The sequence below is a fragment of the Tenrec ecaudatus genome, chromosome 18, assembly GCF_050624435.1.
Source record: "Tenrec ecaudatus isolate mTenEca1 chromosome 18, mTenEca1.hap1, whole genome shotgun sequence".
NCBI classification, from domain to species: Eukaryota; Metazoa; Chordata; class Mammalia; order Afrosoricida; family Tenrecidae; genus Tenrec; species Tenrec ecaudatus.
The window spans coordinates 6576239-6598629 of record NC_134547.1 but is presented as its reverse complement, the minus strand read 5'-3'; the positions used below and the strand labels follow the sequence as shown (position 1 = coordinate 6598629).

The following is a 22391-nucleotide window of genomic DNA, read 5'->3' as shown; positions in this document are numbered from 1 at the left end:
TCTTTTCAAGAATGATTTATCCAAAGGAGACGCCAAGTGCATTTGTCCACAAGCAGAGGGTCAGGAACTAGGATTTGGATCCTCCCCTGCTAACAGGACTCCATCTAGAAAGGAGAAGCTATTTCCATCCGACGTTTGGCAGCGTGTGGTATGAAGTTCCTTTTCCGTGTTCCATCATTTGGGGACATCATCTGAATTTCCTGTTGGGGCTTCCTCTCAGATGTGTGACACCAGGGCCCTGGGCCTCTTCATCCAAAGATGTTCCTGCTGCTGCTGCTGCTGCTGCTGCCGCTGTCCCTGCTGGGTCAAGGTCAGTGAACAGTGGGGATGGCCGGTGGTGCTGAGCTGGAGCTGACACCAGTCTTTGTTCCCTATAGGGTTCTGGGTTCCAGATCCTAGATTCAATCTACAGATCTCAAAGACCGTGACGGTGCAGCAAGGACTGTGTGTCTCTGTCCCCTGTGTTGTCTCTTATCCCCAGAGAGATTGGAATCAATCAACCCCATCACTGGGCTACTGGTTCCGGGATGGGTCCAATACTGACACAGACCCTCCTGTGGCCACAAACGACCCCCAGAAAACAGCACGGGAGGAAACCAGGGATAGATTCCACCTCACTGGGGACCCTCAGAGGAACAGCTGCTCTCTGGACATCACAGATGCCAGGAGGACCGACCTGGGATTGTACTTCTTTAGGATTGTCAGAGGAACTTACGTGAAATACAATTACAAATACAACCAGGTCTATGTGAACGTGACAGGTAAGATGTGGGGGCAAGTACAAGATAAAAAGTGTGACCAGGTACCCCTGGACCAGTGGGGTGCGTTCCCTGCTCCTCATGCTGGGAGGGACAGAGGGAAGCAGGATGCTGCCGTTAGCAGGGATGGATCCCGCCTGCCTGGAGCAGAAGTTTCTTTCTGGGACCAGTAGCCAGTAACCACTTCCAGGGCTTTATTTTCTTTTTCTCTCTGCAGCCCTGACAGAGACCCCCAAAATCCACATCCAGGGGACCCTAGAAGCTGGTCACCCCAGAAACATAACATGTAATACGGCATGGGCCTGCAGGAGAGGAACACCTCCAATCTTCTCTTGGATTGGGGTCACTGTCACATCCCTGGGCCCCATGGATCCCCACTCCTCCATCCTCACCTTCACCCCGGAGCCAGCACACAACAGCACGAACCTCACCTGCCGAGTGACCTTCCCCGGAGCAAATGTGACCACAGAGAGCACCATCCAGCTCATCGTGTCCTGTAAGTGCTGGGCTGCGAAGCCTGGGTCCTTGGGGGAATGGGTGTTGGTGGAGTTGGGCAGAGCCTGGAATACTGGGTGCTGGGTCCTACAAGAAGGGGCTCATTAGGAACAGGACACTAGACACCATCTCCTTCCTGTTTCTTAAATTTCTGGGAGTAAATAGCCAACACCCTTCTTCCTGCTCCTGAAAAAGGGACTGTTATTTCTGTCTGTCCAGATAGACCGTAGAACCTGACCATCGGGTGTTGTAGGTGAGATGCCCCAGGTCGGGGGCCGACACTCGTCTCTGGGGCTGTGGGGGTCTGAGCGCTCTGCTCTCACAGCAGGTTTGAGGTCCCCTATCCATACTGGACGAGGTCTGAGGCCAGGTGTCAGGACAGCAAAGGGGGCAAATGATCCGCTCGGGAGCCAATCTACAAAGGGCTTCACCTCACCCCTGACCTGTGGTCACCAAGGCCATTTAGGACCTTCTTGTGAAACCCAAGAGATGCAGCTGTGACCAGCCCCAGGCCAATGTCCCGTTCTGAACTCAGCCCTCGTGCCTCACAGGACCTGGCCCTGATCTCATCCTTTATGTTGGGTTTCCTTCACTTGGGTTTCTCTCACTAGTCCACAGAGGGAGACACCAATTGGCCCATCCTGCCTTTGTCACGTGCAATAAAGACACATTGGTCTTGTTCCTCATGGGGTGCACCGTCACCACTCGCTGTCAGTTGCCAAATGTCTCCACCACCGATCACAGAGGTTCAATGAGCCCTGAGCTATGGTTTTCTTTCCCCCACTTCCCTCCCAGACTGACTAGCTGCTCATCAACTCGTGTCTCTCTACAAGTCCATTTGCCAGTTTTATCTTCATTAATCAGCTGATAGTTCATGACTGACTTGGTTCATTCCAACATAATGTCCTCATTATGACTCCCTGGTTTTCCCAAGGTGGGGGTGTGGTTTGTGTGTGTGTGTGTGTGTGTGCTGCTTTATGTCAGTGGTTCTCAACCTACATAATGCCGTGACCCTTTAATACAGTTCCTCATGTGGTGGTGACCCCCCAACCATAAAATTATTTTTGTTGCTCCTTCATCACTGTCATTTTGCTGTTATGAATCAGGTGACCCCTGTGAAAGGGTCGTTTAGCCCCAAAGGGCTCAAGACCCACAGGTTGAGAACCTCTGCTTTATGGTCCTGTGGGACTCTGAGGAGCCGGACGAGAGTGTGTGTGGACATTCTATTCTCAGGATTAAAGAAGCCTGCAAGGCCAGGACTCTGGGTGGAGGGACACCTTTGCATTGGTGAATTAGAGGAGAGAACCAGTCACATTCTCACAGTTAAAAATCACCCCACAATATCACCCCATCATAGTTCCCCCTTAGAGCTGTCTGTGACAAGCACGTGGCTTTGCTAACTGTCCGGCAGCTTGATCTCTGGCCGTGGACATGCTGTTACTGTACTCCCTGATCAGGGGACAGGCGGGTTCCTTATTGCCTCCAGCACTGGTGTTCGGTTCCCCGGCCTGTGGACTCAGGGACCACAGCATCAACATGCTGCCCACCATGTGATGTATGTAGGTGTCTGCGGTTGGTGGGACGCACATGCCCCATGACTATGTAAGTTTGTATAGAAATACATTCTCTCTCTCTCTCTCTCTCTCTCTCTCTCTCTCTCTCTCTCTCTCTCTCTCTCTCTCTTTCTGTCTTTCTCTCCCAATCAGACATGGCTCCATGGAGGAGGCTACCTCAAAACTTTTGTCTATTTCCTGCCTTCAATTACACCACTGTCCCGTAGGACTCCTCTGCCTGTGGGCTGCCTCCCACATGGTCCTTTGCTTTGCTGCACAGGCACTGCTCGGTTCCCTCTGTCCTGCCCCCGCCCCCAATTGAAGGTGCATGGAAACCCTGCCTCCTGGAGTCTCTTGTCATCTTTTTCCCCAATTGCACATGCAAATTTTGTGTGTTACAATGTCATTGTACGATTGAGGAACCCGACTCAACAGCAGTCAGTTTGGTTTAGGGTTTATTGTACACTTGTGTGTGTGTGTGTGTGTGTGTGTGTGTGTGTGTGTAGAGAGAGAGAGACAGAGAGAGACAGAGAGAGACAGAGAGAGAGAGAGAGAGAGAGAGAGAGAGAGAGAGAGAGAGAGAGAGAGAGAGAGAGAGAGAGAAAGGGGAAAAGCCTAAAGGAGGCAGACCCTGAAGGAGATGAATGGACACGGCGTCTGCAACACTGGTCTGTAGTAGCTTAGGCAGATTCAGTGATGTGCTGCAGCCAGCTGGAAGGACTGCGCAGAGACATTGTTTCCAAATTCTGTGTACAGGGCTTTCTAGTTGAGCCCTGAAAACGAACCATGCTAGAAGTGTTTACACCATGGCAATTGGCAAGTGTTACACATTTGAGCTCTTTTGCTTCTTTTGTTTTGTTTTTGCTTTGTAGGAGTTGTTAAATAGTTACCTACAAACCATGGGCTGCATCCACCTATATGCTCATTGCCTCTGCCTTTCCCCACTTGAACATTCATTTGCAATTTCACAACAAAAACTCATCTACTACCCTCGTCTCTGTTATTGTTGTCTTTGCTAGCTGCTGTCAACTCCGTTTTCACTTCTCAGCAACTCCATGTGGCAGAATAGAACTGTCCCATTGGGTTTCCCAGCTCAAATTTAAAAAAAAAAATCATTTTATTGGGGGCTCGTACAATTCTGATCACAATCCACACATACATCCATTGTGTCAAGCACATATGTACATTTGTTGCCATCATCATTCTCAAATCATTTGTCTTCTTCTTGGGCCCTTAATAGCAGCTCCTCATTTTTCCCTCCCTCATGAACCCTTCACAATTCATAAATTATTATTTTTTTGTCATCTGTTATACTGTCTGACATCTCCCTCTTCCCTGCCCTCTTCTGCCCATCCCCCAGGGAGGAGGCTATATGTAGATTCTTTTAATCGGTTTCCCCTTTCCACCCCCACATTCCTTCCACCATCCAGGCATTGCCACTACCACCACTGAAGGGGTCATCTTACATGGATTCCCTGTGTTTCTAGTTCCTCTCTGTACCAATGTACATCCTCTAGTCTAGGCAGATTTTAAGGTAGATTGGGATCATGATAGTGGGAGGGGGGAAGCATTTAAGAAGTAGAGGAAAGTTCTGTGTTTCATCATTGCTACCCTGCACCCTGACTGGCTTCTCTCCTTCCTGAGCCCCTTCAGTAAGGGGATGTCCAGTTGTCTACCGATGGGCTTTGAGTCTCTACTCTGCTCTCACCCTCATTTACAATGATATGAATTTTTGTTCTTTGATGCTTGATACCTGATCCCTTCGACAGTTCGTGGTTACACAGGCTGGTGTGCTTCCTCCATTTGGACTTTGTTGCTTCTGAGCTAGATGGCCGCTTGTTTATCTTAAAGTCTTTAAGACCCCAGACGGTATATCTTTTGATACCTGGGTACCACCCGCTTTCTTCACATTTGCTTATGCACACGTTTGTCTTCATTGATCATATCGGGAAGGTGGGCTCCCAAGGATAATAATTTTTTGTTCTTTGATGTCTGATAACTGGTCCCTTCTACACCTCGTGGTCAAACAATTTGGTGTGCTTCTGCCATGTGGGCTTGATGCTTCTCAGCTACATGGTCACTTGTTTATCTTCAAGCCTTTTAGACCCCAGACACTATATCTTTTGATAGCCAGGCACCATCAGCTTTCTTCACCACATTTGCTTATGCACACATTTTTCTTCAGCAATCGTGTCGGGAAGGTGTGCATCCTGGGATGCCAATTTAATAGAACAATATGTTCTTGTATTGAGTAAGTATTGAGTGGAGGCCCAATGTCTATCTGATGCTTTAATACTAAACCTATAAATATATGCACATAGCTCTCTTTCGCCACCCTCCTATATAAATATATTTCCATATGTACATGATAGTATTTAGACCTCCATAAATACCCTTTCTCACCTAGTTCTTTCCTTTTGTCCCACTATCAGGCATAGCCTTTATTTTGGTTTCAGTAATTTCTCTGGGTTGCATTGCCCTTACTGAATCCCTACCAGGCCTCTCACACACCCCTTGCCACTAATGTTGGATCACTTCTTGCTCCCCTGTCCCTGGGTTGGTCAGCACCACCTCCTTACCCCTGCCTCCCCTTCTCCATATACCAGGCACGCATGAGCTGACATGGATTGGTGTTGTTCATTTGCATCAGATCATCCTATGGTTTTCCATGCTGGGAATGACAAATTCAAGAGGAGTGGTGTCAAATTCAACATCTGAAAGAACTCTCAGGAAATGCAATGCTGTCTGTGACAGGATCACAGCTATGCGCACACTAGGAAGTCCAGTCAACACAAGTCCATTCAAATGTATACAGGAACCACTAAAGCCAGTGAGGAAGAAAGTGAATTCTATCAAAGACTTCACCCTGAAACCGATCCTCCTGCAATCAACATGCCTTGATAATTACTGGGGACTGGGATTTGAAATCTAGAAACAAAGAGGAAGGCACCGGAGTTGGAAAATGTGACCTGAGTTATGTGTGGGATGCAAAAGGGTTTTCCCCCCTGGTTGTCCCCTATATTGTATGTGGGAATAGGGTGCTGCTTTCTAGCCCATGGTGGGTAGTCAGTTGCTTAGACGTTATCTCCCTGAGGGTATCAGCCAGCTAGAGCAATCAGACACTATTGTGTGTCCCAACATAAGTGGGGCCCTCTCCCTTCTGATAAGGAGAGTTTATTGTTTCCCTGAAGGAAAGTCCAGAGACAAGGTCAAGCCAAGTCAAGGAGGATGAAGGTGGTCTGCCATTTGAATCTAGGATGCCCCCCATCTAGTCACCTATGGTCCGGTAGTCCCTCATCTTCCTCTAGCGTGTTCACCTCTAGCTCATCCCATTCCTGTCTCGCATATTCGTATGGACAGACCCTTCCTGCCATCTTGAATCTGCCATCTTGAGTCTACGATCCGCTCATCTTGTCACATGTCCTCCATGCCTGTGCCTATTGGACAGCCCCTTCCTGTGACGTATGTGGTATTACCTGTAATGAAGGAGGCTTGCACACACCTTCTACATAAATACCTGTGACAGGAAATGTATTCCCTTTCTGTCCTGACCTGGCGGTTGAACTATGCCGATCCCAGAGTTGAGCATACTACGATGAAATGTGTCTGACTCCTTTATTTTACTCTCTCTCCTCTGTCTCCTATCTTCTAGGACTATAACCTTTATGTATTTATCTCTGTACAATTACGCCTATGGTTGTTAGAAGCTGGTTTCCTTTGATGGCTATGGAAACGAATCTGGTGACCACATAATAGAATTTTGCGAAACCAACGACTCCTTCCTCACAAATACCTTTTATTATTCAACAACATAAATGATTACTATACACATGGAATGCCCAAATGGAATACACAGAAACCAAATTGATTACATCTGTGTGTAGAGACAATGGAGAGGTTCAACATTCCGTAGGCAAAACAAGACCAGGAGCCAGATCATCAATGGTTCATATGTAAGTCCAAGTTGAGGTTGAAGAAAACTTAAACAAGTCCATGAAAGTCAAAGGATAACTCTGAGTACATCCCAACTGAATTTTCAAAACATCTCAAAACTAGATTTGATTCCTTGAAAACTAATGAGAGAAAATCTGAGGAGCTGTGGGAAGACACAAAGCATATGATGCATGAAGAAAGGAAAAGGTGATTTGAAAAGACGGAAAGAAAGAAAAGGACAACATGGATGTCCATAGAGACTCTCACACTTGCTGTGGCTGTTACGTCATTTCCTGTCAACTTTCCAAGGGGTGGAGTCTAGCCTGTCAATCAGGTTGAAGCTTGACGACCACATTTGGAGATGCAATGGAGAGAAATAGCTCACTGCAGGTGGGACACACATTCTCTTCCTGCCAGACATTCTGTTGACAAACTACATGGAACTATGCTGATGGCAGCCAGAGACTTGGAGCTGGAGGAACCAGCACTGAGATGATTACACTGCCACTGGATCCACAAGACCTTTCACCCTCTGGCCAGTGATCTTCCTGCATTCAACAGCATTGCTGCATGAGTCTGAAGAGGAATTTACAGACTGGCATCAGACATATGGGCTAATATTGGAATAATGGACTTGATATGAACTGGGCTGGGATGTTTTCTCCATATACAATTGCTCTTTGATATAAAGTTCTTTCTCACCCACACAAGAGTATCCCAGATCTTTTCCCCCTAGCCCAGTGGTTCTCAACTTTCCTAATGCCATGATTCTTTCATGCAGTTCCTGATGTTGTGTTGAACCCCGAACCATAACATTATTTTTGTTGCTACTTCATCACTGTGATTTTGCTACTGATATGATTTGAGCCACAACTGTGAAAATATCATTTGACCCCTAAAGGGCTGGCCAAATTCAGGTTGAGAACTGCTGGTCTAGTCAACCCAGACTAACACACTTGCTCTTGAACTTTCTTTAGCTAAAACAAATGGAAGAATTGAGGTCGCAGAACTAAGCAGAAAAATGTCCAAGCACAGCTCAAGAAGACAAAGTCATATGTTGTAATGAAATGTGCAGTGGAGTGAAGTATACTCCTAGCAGCCCTAAAGAGTGGGTCTGTCCTGTCTGACACAGAGTCACTCAAGTTTGGGACAGACTGGATGACAGTGGGTTTGGATGTGGGTGTTGATGTGTTCAGATGTCTGAGTGGTGGGACTGGGGCTCACCCCAAAATATCATTTGTTTGCAGGGAACCCTAGTTCCAGGTCAGAAGTCTCTAAGGGCATCGCCTGGGGAGTTGGCATCACGATCCTGCTCGCTCTCTGCCTGTGCCTCATCTTCTACATGTGAGTGGTGGCATGGTGCTCACTCCCTATGGGTATCATAGCGCCATGTGGGGGAAAGGCCAGCCCCCCCCCCAACTAATCACGGGATCAGTTAGCACAATTGTATGATTAAGATCTATGTAAAGATTATCATAAAGTCATAGAGAAATGGGAGACAGAGTGAAATCAAGAAGTCAGACACATTTCATAGTAGCATGCTCACCTCCTGCATGGCCATGATCTTAACCTGCCAGGTGCGCATACAGCGTGGGCCAAGGGCAGGAGAGCGAGGTGAGGTGGGGAGCACAGGACAGAGCCTTTCTGTATTGCTAACCAAGGCTTATTAGTACTTAGGTAGAGTGATTACAGGTAAGCACACACGTCACAGGAAGGGGATGAGCTAGGGGTGTGCAGGCAGTAGGAAGGGGAGGGACTAAGGGTATACATGTGACAAGAAGGGTGGACCCTAGATGAATGGTGTTAGCCTAATCTTGCTCACTTTGAGTGGGCTAGACTGCCCATGGCTCCCCTTCAGGGAAACAATCTGCTACTATCCTTCTCAGAAGACAATGGGCCCTACTTAGGGTGGGACAGAGTATACAGTCTGATTGCTCTAGATGGCTGATAGCCCTCAGGGAGAATAACACCTGACCTACTTTTCCTTGACATCCAAGTATAGTCATTTCCCCAGTGTAGTAAGCAGCTAAGTTTGGCATACATTTGTGGGAGACAACTTGGGAGAAATCTTTCTGTTTCCCAGAGAACCTTGCAAATAATTGTTTTCATTTTTATGAAGACCAAAAATTCATTGGGTCCTCACTTTACATCCTGGGCTCCAATACTGACTCAAAGGAGACGGTGGCATTTTGTAGCTTCAAAATCTTAAGGATTCGCTCAAAATTGATCTTTACATGGATAAATAGTAGGTTAAACAACATGCAAGCAGACCCCCTGAGTATGGGGGTTCCATGGTAGACAACTTGCTTTCCACGTGAGTGGCCTGAATTTGATCTTCAACAGAGGAAGCCCCAGCGGTTGTTTTTCATGGAGATACCCACGTGGCTCTGGTGTTGGACAGGTTTCAGTGGAGCTTCCAGAATAACATGGACTAGGAAGAAAGACCTGAGGGTCGTCAGAAAATCAGTCCACAATATCCCTAAGGATGGAAAAGGGCAAGTCCACAATCACAGGGATGGTGCAGGACCGAGAGCTATTTGTTCCATTGCACGTGGACCAATTATGCACACGTTGTACAGCAATGAACCACCTCCATGATGGGATATTCATCAGTGCTGGGGTTCAAATCACTTAACGACCAGTTCACTACCCTAATGAGCATTCAAATATCTATATATTTGAAAACAACTATTACCAGCATAGTTTTGTCTAACTTTCTTACACCCATGGATGGAATGAACATTACCATGGGCATCCAGAATATGCTGTTGTACAGATGAAGGTTAAAAAAGCGGCTGGAATGTCCATGTGTGATTTCCACATGGAGCACCTGCCCTGCCACCTGCCTTAGAGAGAACCATGATGACAAGTGCCAGTCTAACAACCAGTTCACCCAAGTCAACCAAGACATTATGTAACAGTGTGAACCAGTTCACCCAAGTCAACCAAGACATTAGGTAACAGTGTGAACCGGCTTAGACCAATCACGAATGTATATACAGAGTCAAGGGCAAAGAAGAATGTCAATAATTAGCCTCCCCCATCTTAGCGAGGCATAGGGTGTGTGTCTAACACCTATTCCTGAGGTGCATGAGGAAGAACCCTGTCTTCACATCTGAGGTAGACAACGGCCTACAGCCCCCTGGCTTGATCACCCCTTCCGGGTCCCTACCTGAGAGCCAGCCTGGCTGAAAGGCTCCATCTCTTTGTTCAGAATGAAGATCCACCGGAAGAAGTCGGCTGAGACGGCAGCACACACGAATGACGTCCATCCTGCATTGGGTACCTCCCCCCAGGTGAGTGATGCGAGCATCCTTTCATCGAGTGTCCCAGAAGGACATCTCCTTGGGGATGATCCGCAAGTGCTCACTCAACATGTCCAGGACTGTGCTCCACTTGTCCTTCCCACTCACCCATATCCATTCCTCCTGCTGGGTTTCTCCCTGCCTCTCCCTCTCTTCCATCTCCCAGAAATTCCCAGGAATTTACCCTCTATGGATCCCTTGTTAGAATAAGGCCCCACATGATTGTCAGAGGGTGACTTGTAGGGACAGCAGGGCAAAAGACCTTTCTTCTGGCCGGGGATGTGGAGGGGCTTGAAGCTCCATCTGTCAGCTACCCGTCAAGGACATTAGATGCCCCTTCGGTAGATATTCCGGAGCAGAAAGCTGCATCTTTCTCCTTCAGGGTAGCTGGTGGTTCAGAACTGCTGGCCTTGCAGTTAGACCTGGCGCTCCCATAGCAATAGGAACAGAAAGCCTTTGTCTCCCTGCCATGGAGTCCATGCCCACTGACAGAGACCCTACAGGATGGGGTAGATCTGTCCCCACGGGTAGATGAGAGTAGAAAGCCTGTCTTTCTCCAGAGAAACAGCTGGTGATTTCAAACTGTCTTGAACTCTTAGCAACCCAACCCATAACCACTGTGCGACCAGGGCTCCCCCAGGCCATCAGAGCAGTGGTTCTCAACCTGTGGGTCATGACCCCATTGGGGTTCAAGGGACCTTTTCACGGGGGTTGCCAACCATAGAAAAATTACAGTGATGAAGTAACAACAAAAATAATTTGATGGCTTGAGGGTCACCAGCACATGAGGAACTGCATTAAAGGGTCTTTGCATTAGGCAGAGTGAGAACCACTGCATTAGAGGAAGTGAAATTTGTCAAAATTACGCAGGAATGACGAGTCCTCAGGAATATGTGTGGAATAAATGAATAAATAAATGTCCATCTGCCCAAGTGCCTTGAAGATCCTTGTTTCCTTCTTCAGACATGTCTGTTTCTCAACCCCCTGTCATCCCACTCAGGGTCATCTCCATGAATCCTGGTCAGAAAGCCCCGCAGATGGCCCACACCCCACTGCAGCGGTCCCCGCCCTGAAGGAGGAACAGGAGCTTCACTACGCCTCTGTCACCTTCCAAGAGCCACAGTCGAGGAGCTCAGAGCACGTCAAGGAACAAGAGTTTCACTACGCCTCTGTCCCCTTCCAAAAGCCGCAGTCCAGGAGCTCAGAGCACATCAAGGAACAGGAGACCCCCAGCACCACCGAGTACTCAGAGATCAGACTCGCCAAGTGAGGGCTTGTGGAGAGCCCCCGTGAGAGCACTCCTGATGGATGTGGCCTCGGGGACAGACCCCTGCTCTCCAGGCCACGGACACGGGGAGCTGCTCAGAGTGGGTCTCCACTTCCTGTGGCTGCTATAACAAGTGTCCACCAGCTGGGGTGATTGAAGCCATAGACATTCATTCCCTCACCATTGCCAAGGATGGAAGTTCCAACTCAGGGTGTTGCCAGAGTCACGTCCTCTCTGAAGACTTAGACGAAAAATCCTTCTCCCGGTCTCTTCTAGCTTCTGGTAGACTTAGGCATTCCTTGGCTTGTAGCAGCAGCACAATACAACTCTTCCTCTTTGCCTTCAATGGGTTAGCACAACAAACTCTATGTCTTCACACAGTTTTTAACAAGAAAAAGAATCCCTGTACGGAGCAGTTGTGCTCTGTACACACGGGGCCTCTGTGGGGCAGGACCAACGTGAAGGACACCACCAACCAGCAAAGTCATGACCATCAAGAGATATCGCTCTACGTCTCCTCTCTTCTCAGTTCTTGGATCAAGGCCCACCTAACCAGCAGGACCTCACATTAACTTAGCTAGCTCCGCCCACAGAGATGCTGTATCCAAATAAGGCTACGTTCCCAGTTAGGGGAGTTAGAACGTGAACCTATCTCTTAAGGGGGGGTCATAGTTCAACCTACAACAAAGTGGTTAGACGGTCACATTTGGACATTCCTGGGCTCAGATCCAGGCTCAAGTACTTCCCACGCACGTCATGTCAGGCCAGTCCCTGCACTCCTGAGGTTGCCATTTTCTCTTGTCACAGAGAAAAAAGAGAGGTGTTTGTACGGTCCACGGAGAAGTGGACCTTTTAAAAAAAAAGGAGATTTTTCTAATTAAATTTTGTAGAGGGCATGCATTGTAAATGAGTCTCTACATGGGTCATGTAGTGATAGTGATGATGTTCCAGCTGTACAGTCACTTGTACCCTCTCTCAGTAACAAACTCATTGTCTCCCAGGGTCTCCGTGGTAGCCCGTTTTGACTAGAGAAACAAATCCACTGACACTCCTGTATAGTTTAAGAGACTTCAAGAAGTAATTACATATCAAGCAAACCTCCCAGCCCACCCAGGAGGTACCTCTGAGCTGTGCCTGATTGACAGTCCAGACTCCACCCCTGCACTTGTATCTATCTTCAGAGTGACGTGAAAGCATGTAACTACCACAGGTAACCTCTCAAATACCTGCTGTCCTTCTGATCCCACACAGCCTGGGGTGGACAGCACCATGCTCTGGCGGACAGGCTGGCCTGAAGAACACTTTGGGGAAACTTTTAGGTTAAGAGAAAACAATTGCAATCTCACGCCAAGATGACTACATGTATTTCTCTCGGATAACACCCAAACTTGACCAAAGTTTCTCTCATCAGGACTGGTTTTTTGGGCGCTTTTTTTATACTGTTCTATTAAAATCCATGAGAGTCTCATTTCCTTTTTCTTTTCATTTTTAAACATTTTATTAGGGGCTCATACAACTCTTATCATAGTCCATACATATACATACATCAATTATATAAAGCGCATCTGTACATTCTTTGCCCTAATCATTTTCTTTTTTTTTTCTCCTGTTTCTTTTTTTACATTTTATTAGGGACTCATACAACTCTTATCACAATCCATACATATACATACATCAGAGAGTCTCATTTCCTTGTAGTGGATTCGTAGTGACATCATTCGGAACGAGTTAGTTCATCAAGTAAGATAAGCATGACTGTTAACGTGTCGATCTCAGCAGGGGCCACGACACTTACATCCCCTCACTCTATTGGACACGTCCATCTGCTGTGATCATGTGTGTGTGGGGGGGGGGGAACACGCTCTATGTTTAAAGTAAATATGTTTCTAAATGTAACTCTCCAGTGGGAGAAGACAGTGGTAGAATGTTGATGGATCACACAAGACTTATATACAGGGTGTCTAAAGAATCTATAAATATCTTGTAGAAATCAACAAGGAGAAGGCAGACTGCCCAGTGGAAAACAGGATGGTCCAATGGGCCGTAAGCATACAGAAAGACGCACAACTCCGGCAGTTGCTAAGGATATTTATGTTAGAAACAGCAGTGCTCTGTGAGGACACTGCCACCAGCTTGGATGAAATTGTTTAAAGTAACCTTAAGAACACTGAGGGTTGGTGTGGATGGGAAGGCACTGGAATGCTCTTGTACTTCTAGAAGGGGTGAGAAATGGCACAGCACTTGGGCAAATGCGTGCTTCACTCCCCCCTCAGATGAGCATGACAGTCAGTAGATCCACTCCTCAGCACAGACCCACCTGAAATGCAAACACACATCCTCCAACTCATATCAATTGGAGTTCTTCTTTTTACTGTAGTTGGTTGTTACGTAATATTTGGGATATTCTTGTATTGAAAGTAGCATTGAGGACAATGAATGTACAAATGTGCTTTACACAAGTGATGTACGTATGGATTGTGATACGAGTTGCAGGAGCCTCTAATAAAATGATTTCTAATACATAAATTATAGTAGCCTCCTTGTTTAAATGGGAGTCCACTCCTAACTGGACGTCTGGCTTTTTATCTGGAAATACCGGGCCTCCAGGAATCCTCCTCCTCAGAGTCCTGGCTCCTGCTCACACCACCCAATCCCAAATCCAAGCTCTAGACAAGCATGTGGACTGGCGGCCTACGAGGCCTGAGAAACCGCCAAGACCAGTTAGTATCACACATCTCACCACAGAGAAGCTCTGCCCAGCAGCACAGTGAATTCAGGGCCGTCGCGAGCATGCCCACTCAGATGGACCCTCCAGGATGAGTCGACCTCCCCCGCAGGGGTTCTGAGATTGCACCTCCTTGCGGGAGTCCAACGCCTCATCTTTCTCCTTCAGAGCGGCTGGTGGTTTTGAACTGCTGACCTTGAGGCTAAGTACCTCAATTTGTAAGCACCAGACCAACAGGACTCCCAGAGCCTGTGAGAAGAGCGCTCACTGTGGGCTCTCACTTCTGCTTCCTCAGAACTTTCACTTCTGCTTCCTCAATGGTCCAAGACCCAGTGGGGAGATGCCTACATCCACCCCTGCCCAGTCTCCACTCAGATCCCAGACTTCCCTTCCCCAATCCCACAGAGGTGACACGGGAAGGTCCAGGTCAGCAAGTCCAAGGCCATGACCTCCCTGAACCCCTCCCCCGAAAGATGGCGAGCCCTTGAGCGGTGGAAAGGGGCATGGAGAGGCTACTGAGTGTGGGTCCCAGGGTGTCTGGAGCAGAAGTTCATTTCATGCTCAGTCCCCAGGCACAGCTTCCGGATGCTGCTTCCTCTTCTGCCCCAGCCCAGACTCAGCCCCGGAGTCAGGGCCATGAGGTGCTTCCAAGATGCTGCTGCTGCTGCTGCTGCTGCCACCCATGCTGCATGGGGGTGAGTGGCCTGAGAACCAGAGGGGTCTCAGGGGGTGAAGGTGGATGTGTGTGTGTGTGTGTGTGTGTGTGTTGCAGGACAAGCCTCTGTCTCCCCTCAGGGTCCCTGGTCCAGGGTTGGAGATACAATCTGCAGGTACAGCGTTCGGCCACGGTGCAGGAGGGTCTGTGCATATCCATACTCTGCACCTTTAACTACCCCCGGGAAGGCTGGCAGGACTCTGACCCAGCCTACGGCTACTGGTTCCAGAAAGGGACCGACATTAACTACGGGACTCCAGTGGCCACAAACCACCCACTTTGGTGGGTCTCCTCGTGGGCCCGGGACCGATTTCTGATGCTCGGAGACCCCTGGACCCAAAACTGCTCGCTGATGATCAGAGATGCACGGAGGGAGGACACAGCCAAATACTTCTTTCGAGTGGAGAGAGGAACTCTGAAACATAGTTATACGGATGACATGGTGTCTCTGGGAGTGACAGGTAGGAGAGCCGACCCAGCCGCGTGGGCAGGGGACAGACTGTGAGGTCGGGCAGTGGGCCTGGGCCTAGGATCTCCCTCTCTCTGACCCAGACCTGACACAGAAGCCAGATGTCAATGTCCCTGACACCCTGGAGCCTGGACGCCCGGCAAGGCTAGTCTGTCTGTTTCCTGGAGTCTTTGCAGACTGTCCGACCCCCACGTTCTCCTGGACAGGGGTGGCTCTCTCCCCCAAACAACCTGAACCACAAACCTCCCCCTTCTCTGAGCTCACCTTCACGCCAAGACTCCAGTACCACAACACTGAGCTCACCTGTCGAGTGGGATTCTCCAACAAGGGAGTGAGCACAGAAAGGACCATCCAGCTGAAGGTGGACCGTGAGTTTGGGGCAGGACTCTGGGGTGTGGGGACAGGCAATCTCTACAGGGAGGTGAGAAACGGCTGTGGCAGCCAGCAGGCTGGGGTCCGGGAGGGAACCTGGGCAGAGTGGTGTGTCCTGGCAAAGCTGCCTTCAACCTGGGAGGTGGCTGGGCCACTCTTCTGGGCCCAGCTGGTGCCGGCTGCATGGCCCCAGGCGAGGCCAGGGACAGTCACGCCTCCTTTCCGGGGGTGCTCTCTGTGACTCTGGGGAAACCATTTCTCCAAATGTTATCACACACTCTCCTTGCAGATGCCCCCAAGGATCCTGTCATCAGCATTTCCCAGACCAATGCATCAGGTACCTGCTGGGAAGGGCGGTGCTGATTTTTGAGTGCGAATATAGCACTCTTTTTTTGGGGGCGGTGGGGAAATGTTTGTGGGTGGTAGGGAGTGAGACCTCCATCCTCCTTTCTCCCCTCCAGCCCCACGGCCCCAAGGAGACTCCGTGGAAGTCCAGAAAGGCCAATACCTGCGCCTGCGCTGTGAGGCAGACGGCCAGCCCCCCGCCATGCTGAGCTGGGTCCTGGACAACAGGGTGCTCTCCACGTCCTCTCCCACCCGGTCCGGCCCTCTGGAGCTGGAGCTGCCTCAGGTGGGGGCCAGGGATGCGGGGCGCTACACCTGCCAAGCGGAGAACAGGCTGGGCTCCCAGCAGAGCTGGCTGAACCTCTCTGTGCAATGTGAGTGTGGGCAGCGGGTTTCCCGGAGAGGGGACAATGGTGGCAGGGATGGGGGTGGGGGCCGGTCCTGGAGTCAGGCGCACAGAGCAGGGAGGGGTCTGCCCCCAGAGCAATGGCAGCAGGTCCCCACCTGTCTAGATCGCAGAGTGGTGGTTTCTGGGGCTCCCTGCTCTGCCCCATAACCCCGTGGTGCCATTCCCCGAGCAGAGCCCTGACCACCTAAGCCAGCCAGCCCCTGGCCCAGTCTCTGTTTCAGACCCTCAGGGAACCTAAAATCATGGTCTCCTGAGCAAACAGGATGGGTATGAAATGGGGGTGGCCTCAGCAGAAGCTACATCCCATCAGGGCGTCCAGACGCCTGGTGTAGGAAGGTGCCCTCAGCTCTGCTGCCTCCCCCCTGCGTCCCGGCCCTGAAACATTTTGGGAATGGCACATCTTTCCTTTTCCTGGAGGACCAGTCCCTGAGCCTTTTCTGTGTGGCTAACAGCAGACCCCCTGCCAGGCTGAGCTGAGTCCTGGATAACAGGGTGCTTTCATGTCCCCTGCTTCAGGGTCCAGAACTGTAGAGCTGAGGCTGCCTCAGGTGGGGGCCAGGGATTGAGGGTGTTTCAGCTGCTGAGCTGACCACAGGATGAGCCCCGAGCAGAACTGGCTGAGCCTCTGGATGCAATGTGCATGTGGGCGGGTAGGATTCTGGGCCTGGGGACAGTGTGTTTGGGGATCCTGGAGTCAGAGTTCAGAGCTGGGAGGAAGCCTGTCCCAAGGGCAGTGGCAAACCCTTCCCACCCCCCCACCCCACACCCCACACACACACTAGGCTCCAAACCCCTATCTTGCTTGAATACCAGTGTAGTGGGTTTCTGAGGCTCAGCAGGTGGTGCAGTATATCTCTCCCCACCTCCTTGGAAGGCTCCTCTTCCCCACAGGGAAACAGCCTTTGTCCTGGGAGGTGACTGGACAATTCTGAGAGTATGCCAGTATCTCCGTATCTAATTCCCCAAATTGAAATCTCCACGCTTGCGCTCTGATTTTAAGGACCACTGGTCTGTGTATGAGCGCTTGAGTAGACAGTAGCTGGATCTGGGACTCAAACTTAGGCGGGGTCTCTAGAGAAACAAAACTAGGAAACTTATGATTATATAAATAAAAGGATAGGTGTAGATATTGAGAAGGAAAACGACAGCTAATTGGTCCACAAAGCAGTGCCGAGGAGTCAGTTCAAATTACTTTCCAGGAACTGTTTGTGTCCTGAAGGTCCTTCAACCCACACAGGCTGGTTCAAAGGAAGCAGACAGCACACAGCAGACTCTGCCCTCTGACACAGCAGGGTGGGGCAGCCGCAGCAGGGAGATGAGAAGTTGAGGGGTACCAGAGGCCAGGAGCTGGGGAGCTTGGCAAAGCAGGTCCTGATGGAGCCTCAAACTCTAGCCATGCATGCGTTCTATGGCAACAGGACCCATGGGTTGACAGGGCCCACAGGTAGTGCAGCCCATGGCTAAAGCAAAGGACTAGCAAAGGCAGGAGCACACGGGTACAATCACCAGGGAGAAAGAGAGCAGCCAGAGCAGTGGGTCAGAGGCCTGCATCTGGGTCTGACTGAGATGGAGGCAATCAGGAAGGGGTGAGGCTGGGCTGTGTCTCTGTTTTTCTGCTTGTTGTGGGGTGTCATGGGGTCGTCTCTAAGTAACACTGTCTGGCCCTGCCCCATTCTCACAGAGGTTCTGTCTGAGCCCATCGCTGTAGCCACGGTGCCAGTCCATTTCCTCGAGGGCTTTCCACTTGTCTGCTGTCCCTCTAGCCCTTCAAGTGTGCTGTCCTTCCCCAGGGACTGGTCTCTCCTGACCACCTGTCCAAAGAGAGTGAGACAAAGAATCTCACTGTCCTCACTTCTAAGGAGCATGATGACCCTGCGTACTTCTGAGACAGATGTGTTGGTTCCTCTGGCGGCCCATGGACTTCAATATTCCTCGCTGACACCGACACCCAATCCATCCAATTAGGGATGCACCACAAGGTGCCCTAGTGGGTTCATTAGCACAGAGAAAAGACTGGAAGGAAACTCGGCCACATGCCCATTACTATGGGTGTCAGGATTTGTGGGGAATCCAGAAAATGGGGCTTCAACTCCAGCAGTGCTGTTTTACACGGGTGTCTGATCTTTCAGACTGTCTCAGTACTCTCTGTCCAATGCAAATCAAGCCCCAGATTTTATGAGGTTTTGGGGGGCTTTTTTTTAGTGATGGAGGTGGCATTGGAGACAGGGGGTGAGGAGTTGGGCTGCTATTGTTTCACTGCCCTAAAGGAAAAGAGAGTACACATACACATAACCTAGAGAACCCCCAAAAGCAAACTCACTGCTACGGAGCCAATTCTGACTCATAGTGACCCTGCAGCTGAACAGAACTGGCCCTGTGGGTTTCTCAACTGTACATCTTTAGAGGAATAGAAAGCTTGCTCTCTCACCCACAGAGCAGCTGGTGGTTTCAAATCACTGACTTGTAGTTGGCAGTCCATCTCTATACCACTCTGCCACCAGTGGGAGACCAGCCTCCACTCTCTCTTCCTGGTTTTCCATTTCCAATAGCCATGAAAAATTTGTTTTGATTCACTGCCATGGTGATGAGAGGACACTTGGGGACCCTACACGACAGAATAACCTGGATCTGTGGGTTTGCAAGTCTAAACCATTTATGGGATCAAAAAGCCTTGTCTTGTTCCCAAGGAGTGGGTAGTGGTTTTGAACTTCAGCAAGCAACCTAACGTGTAAGAACTATGCCACAAGGGTTACATAGACAGACAGACAGACAGACAGACAGACAGACAGACAGACAGACAGACAGACAGACAGATAGATAGATAGATAGATAGATAGATAGATAGATAGATAGATAGATAATCCCGAGATGGGTAGGGAGCTAAAATTATATTTTTCCATTAAAGATAGTTGTGTTTTGTTTCTCAAATAGTGTAACTCTCAACAATAGTAGTTGCCAGAAATCCCCACCAGTATCCACAGTGCCTCGGTGCCCCCATCTAAGACTTGATGCTTCCCCTTGCCTTTAGGATGTGGGTGGGGGCAAGGCTGGGTGCCTGTGGTCCCCGTGCCCTGATGCAGGAGAGAATGAGAGAGCAATAGCTGAATTCTACTGTGAGCAGAGGAACCTAGACGTGTGCTGTGGGAGAGGAGGACGTTCTCACCCCATTCTCCCACAGGGACACCCGAACCCATGGCCGAAGCGGTTCTGCTGACCATTGTGGCCTCTGTGGTCAAAGCTGTCCTCCTCAGCATCTGCTTCACCTTCTGCATGTGAGCACCACCCCGTGAAGGGAGGGGAGTGTGGAGAAGGCAGAGGGAAGCCACCAAACCCCAGACACCCAGCGCTGTTGTGAGGCCTGTGGTTCTGGGGGCTCAAGACCAAGAGGGAGGTGGACTGATGGTGACACTTCCACAGGCGTCCCTATGAGTCAGCCTTGGCGTCTGTGTCCACCTGGCCCATGTGCCAGAATTGGAGCCCCTAGCTCTCATCAGAAGGACTCTGGAGAAGGCCTGCCCTGTCCCCTTTCTCCCTCACTTTCCAGTTCCCTAAGGGGAAACAGAGAGTCCCTGTCCTTGCAGGCCCCACGTAGCCCAGCTGAGAGGCTCTCTGGTCTGTTGATACAGAGTGAAGCACTGCAGGGAGAGAGCGGCCAGGCCGGCAGTGGGCGTGGAGGGCGCAGACACACAAGGTGCACCCACATCCGTGGGGTAGACTCTCAGGTGAGTGACAAGAACTTCTGATCTGTCGACATCACACTTCACACCTGCCTTGGGAACCCCCCAGGATTCCTCCATCACCACGACCAAGGGGGAGCTGCTCATTTACCTATACGACCCACAGCTCTGCTGGGATCCAACTCAGTGTTGACCCAGCCAACTCCACAGTGCTGTCCGCCCTCTGTCCTGCCTTCCATCTCCAAGATCTAACAATCCACTAATTTCCATCATCCTTGGTCTTCCGGCCAGAGGGATGCTCCTCTGCTGTGCATCTTGACCCCGCCCAGGCTTCCTGTGCCCTTAGCTCTTCTGCCCCTCACTGACCTCACCTCCACTCCCTGCCTCCCATTCTTCTCCCAACACCGGGCTCCAGGTTGCTCTTCCCGGTACAGCTACTCCGGTTCATGCAAAGTGTGAGCACCGGCTGACGTGACCTCACCTTTGATGCAGAATTGGTGGGGTCCTAGCCTGGATGTCTCGGCATCTCAGGACCTGTCCCTGTGGGACCCTGCAGCCGGTCCCTTCCAGCCCTGATGTTTACCCCTTGTCTGATCACGCCTGCCGCTGACCAATCCTCTCCTGAATCAATGCTTTCACAAGTGCACAGATGTGTGTGTGTGTGTGTGTACAATTGTGATAGTTATAAAATCTCGAGTCAATTTGAGCATATGAAGAGGGAAGAGGTGGTGTTTAGCTTGTCAGTCAGGTCACAGGCTGATGCCTCCTTATGGGCATGGCTCTCTCATGAAAACTCTGGCAGCTCCCACTCTTGCTCCCTGGAGGCTGCACATACTCTCTCTCTGGCTCACATTCCTGTTGACAAACCACATGCTGGTGCTGCCAAAGCCTTGGAGATGCTTCTACCACCAGGGCATCCACAAGACTCTCACCCACTGCCTGTGCTCTTCCTGTATTCACCATCATTGTGAGTTGCCATCTGAGTCTGAAGAAGAATGATGGACTAGTATTGGACTTATGGACTAACATCAGACTTTTGGACTTAATCTGGACTTGGCTGCGGTGTTTTCTTCATATACAATTAAGTTCTTTGATATAAAGCTCTCCCTTATATGTAGCTGAGTGTCTCTGCATTTGTTTCTTTAATCAATGAAGTCTTACACCATCGTACTCACTGTAAATTTTGAGAAGAGTGACATGCATTTGTTCGTTCACAAACACCACTCCCTAGTTGTACTGACTAACCATCGCATTGTGTAAATGGATGTTCTGTTCTACTTTGGTGGGCTCTGATACCCATTGCCATAGCTACACAGAAACTCACAGACACCGTGCATGGTTCAAGGGTTTAAGTTCACACCATCCCTCAAACTCCACATGACTCTCAGTCCTGAGTCGTCGCCTTACACCTCACATTTACTGAACACAATAAGCAATGTCAAGCCAACCCCGGGAGAGCCCCCAGCTTCCTTTCTGTGGACAGTTCAGCCCCTGCTGCTCTCACAGAGTTCTTCTTCTCATGCAAGCAGAGGTCAGTACGTGCTGGCCACAAGCAGAGAATTTCTATAAATTCCCGTAAATAGGCTGCAAGCCCCCCTTATTTCTCAAACACACACTTCCCTTTCCCCATTCTTTCTCTGACAGAACCATCTGAGATTTATCAATTCGCAACTGTGGCCTGGACCAGATCCTATCTGAACTCTTGGCGGCAGGGGACCCTTTCTGTCCCCAGGAGCATAAACATCCAACTAATCAAATTTCACAACCGAGGAGCTGTGAGCAATGGTCTCTGATACAACTCTTGGTGTCCACTCATCAGGAGCAATAGAGAAAGACAGAAACCAATGTCTCCAAGATGCTGCTACTCTGTAGAGCTACATAATCCACCGCCTTCCCTACCCTGAGACTAAAACAACTAGATGGTGCAAAGCTACCACAAATGACCATTCTGATCAGGATTCCCCTCCCCATGGACCCTGCCAGATCGAGAAGAAACCCCCCCAAAATAAAAGCTCCATTTCTTTGAGAGTCTAGACTTGATGTGAGCGTTTATGTAAGCAGAGTCCTAAATCCATTGCCTGGGATATGCTCCTGTAAGCTTGAGGGGAAACTAGTCTCTGAGGTCACTTTTTACCATCTAAGAAGTTGGCAACACAAAATTAAAACGCATTATCCACCCTCCCCTGAGGCTGCGGAAGATGGCGCTCTGTGGCCATGGCCATCTCCTGGGCAGGCTGGCAGCCATTGTGGCTGAGCCACAAGGTGGCGCTGCACTGTGAGGGCATCAACATTTCTGGGAACTTCTAAGGAAACCACTTGAAGGATCTGGCCTTCTTCCAGAAGAGCATGACCACCAGGTCTCTCACCT

At 49.8% G+C, this 22391-nt stretch overlaps 2 protein-coding genes across 2 annotated transcripts; both read left to right on the top strand.

The window, feature by feature from the left end:
• Positions 1 to 258: 258 nt before the first annotated feature.
• LOC142432646 (myeloid cell surface antigen CD33-like) lies at positions 259 to 11314 on the top strand. The gene is made up of 4 exons (XM_075537866.1): positions 259 to 310; positions 378 to 761; positions 976 to 1254; positions 11103 to 11314. Exons 1-4 carry the CDS (start codon positions 259 to 261, stop codon positions 11312 to 11314), a joined length of 927 nt encoding a protein of 308 aa, XP_075393981.1.
• Positions 11315 to 14688: 3374 nt separating this feature from the next.
• LOC142432645 (sialic acid-binding Ig-like lectin 10) lies at positions 14689 to 19622 on the top strand. The gene is made up of 6 exons (XM_075537865.1): positions 14689 to 14731; positions 14832 to 15212; positions 15304 to 15588; positions 15882 to 15929; positions 16054 to 16311; positions 19525 to 19622. Exons 1-6 carry the CDS (start codon positions 14689 to 14691, stop codon positions 19620 to 19622), a joined length of 1113 nt encoding a protein of 370 aa, XP_075393980.1.
• Positions 19623 to 22391: the final 2769 nt, after the last annotated feature.

Excerpts from the sequence above, each read along its gene's own strand:
- LOC142432646 (XM_075537866.1), top strand. The coding sequence starts at position 259 with ATGTTCCTGCTGCTGCTGCTGCTGCTGCTGCCGCTGTCCCTGCTGGGT. Across the intron at positions 311-377 it reads GCTGTCCCTGCTGGGTCAAG|GGTTCTGGGTTCCAGATCCT; the intron begins GTCAGTGAACAG and ends TGTTCCCTATAG. Across the intron at positions 762-975 it reads GGTCTATGTGAACGTGACAG|CCCTGACAGAGACCCCCAAA; the intron begins GTAAGATGTGGG and ends TTCTCTCTGCAG.
- LOC142432645 (XM_075537865.1), top strand. The coding sequence starts at position 14,689 with ATGCTGCTGCTGCTGCTGCTGCTGCCACCCATGCTGCATGGGG. Across the intron at positions 14,732-14,831 it reads GCCACCCATGCTGCATGGGG|GGTCCCTGGTCCAGGGTTGG; the intron begins GTGAGTGGCCTG and ends GTCTCCCCTCAG. Across the intron at positions 16,312-19,524 it reads GCTGAACCTCTCTGTGCAAT|GGACACCCGAACCCATGGCC; the intron begins GTGAGTGTGGGC and ends ATTCTCCCACAG.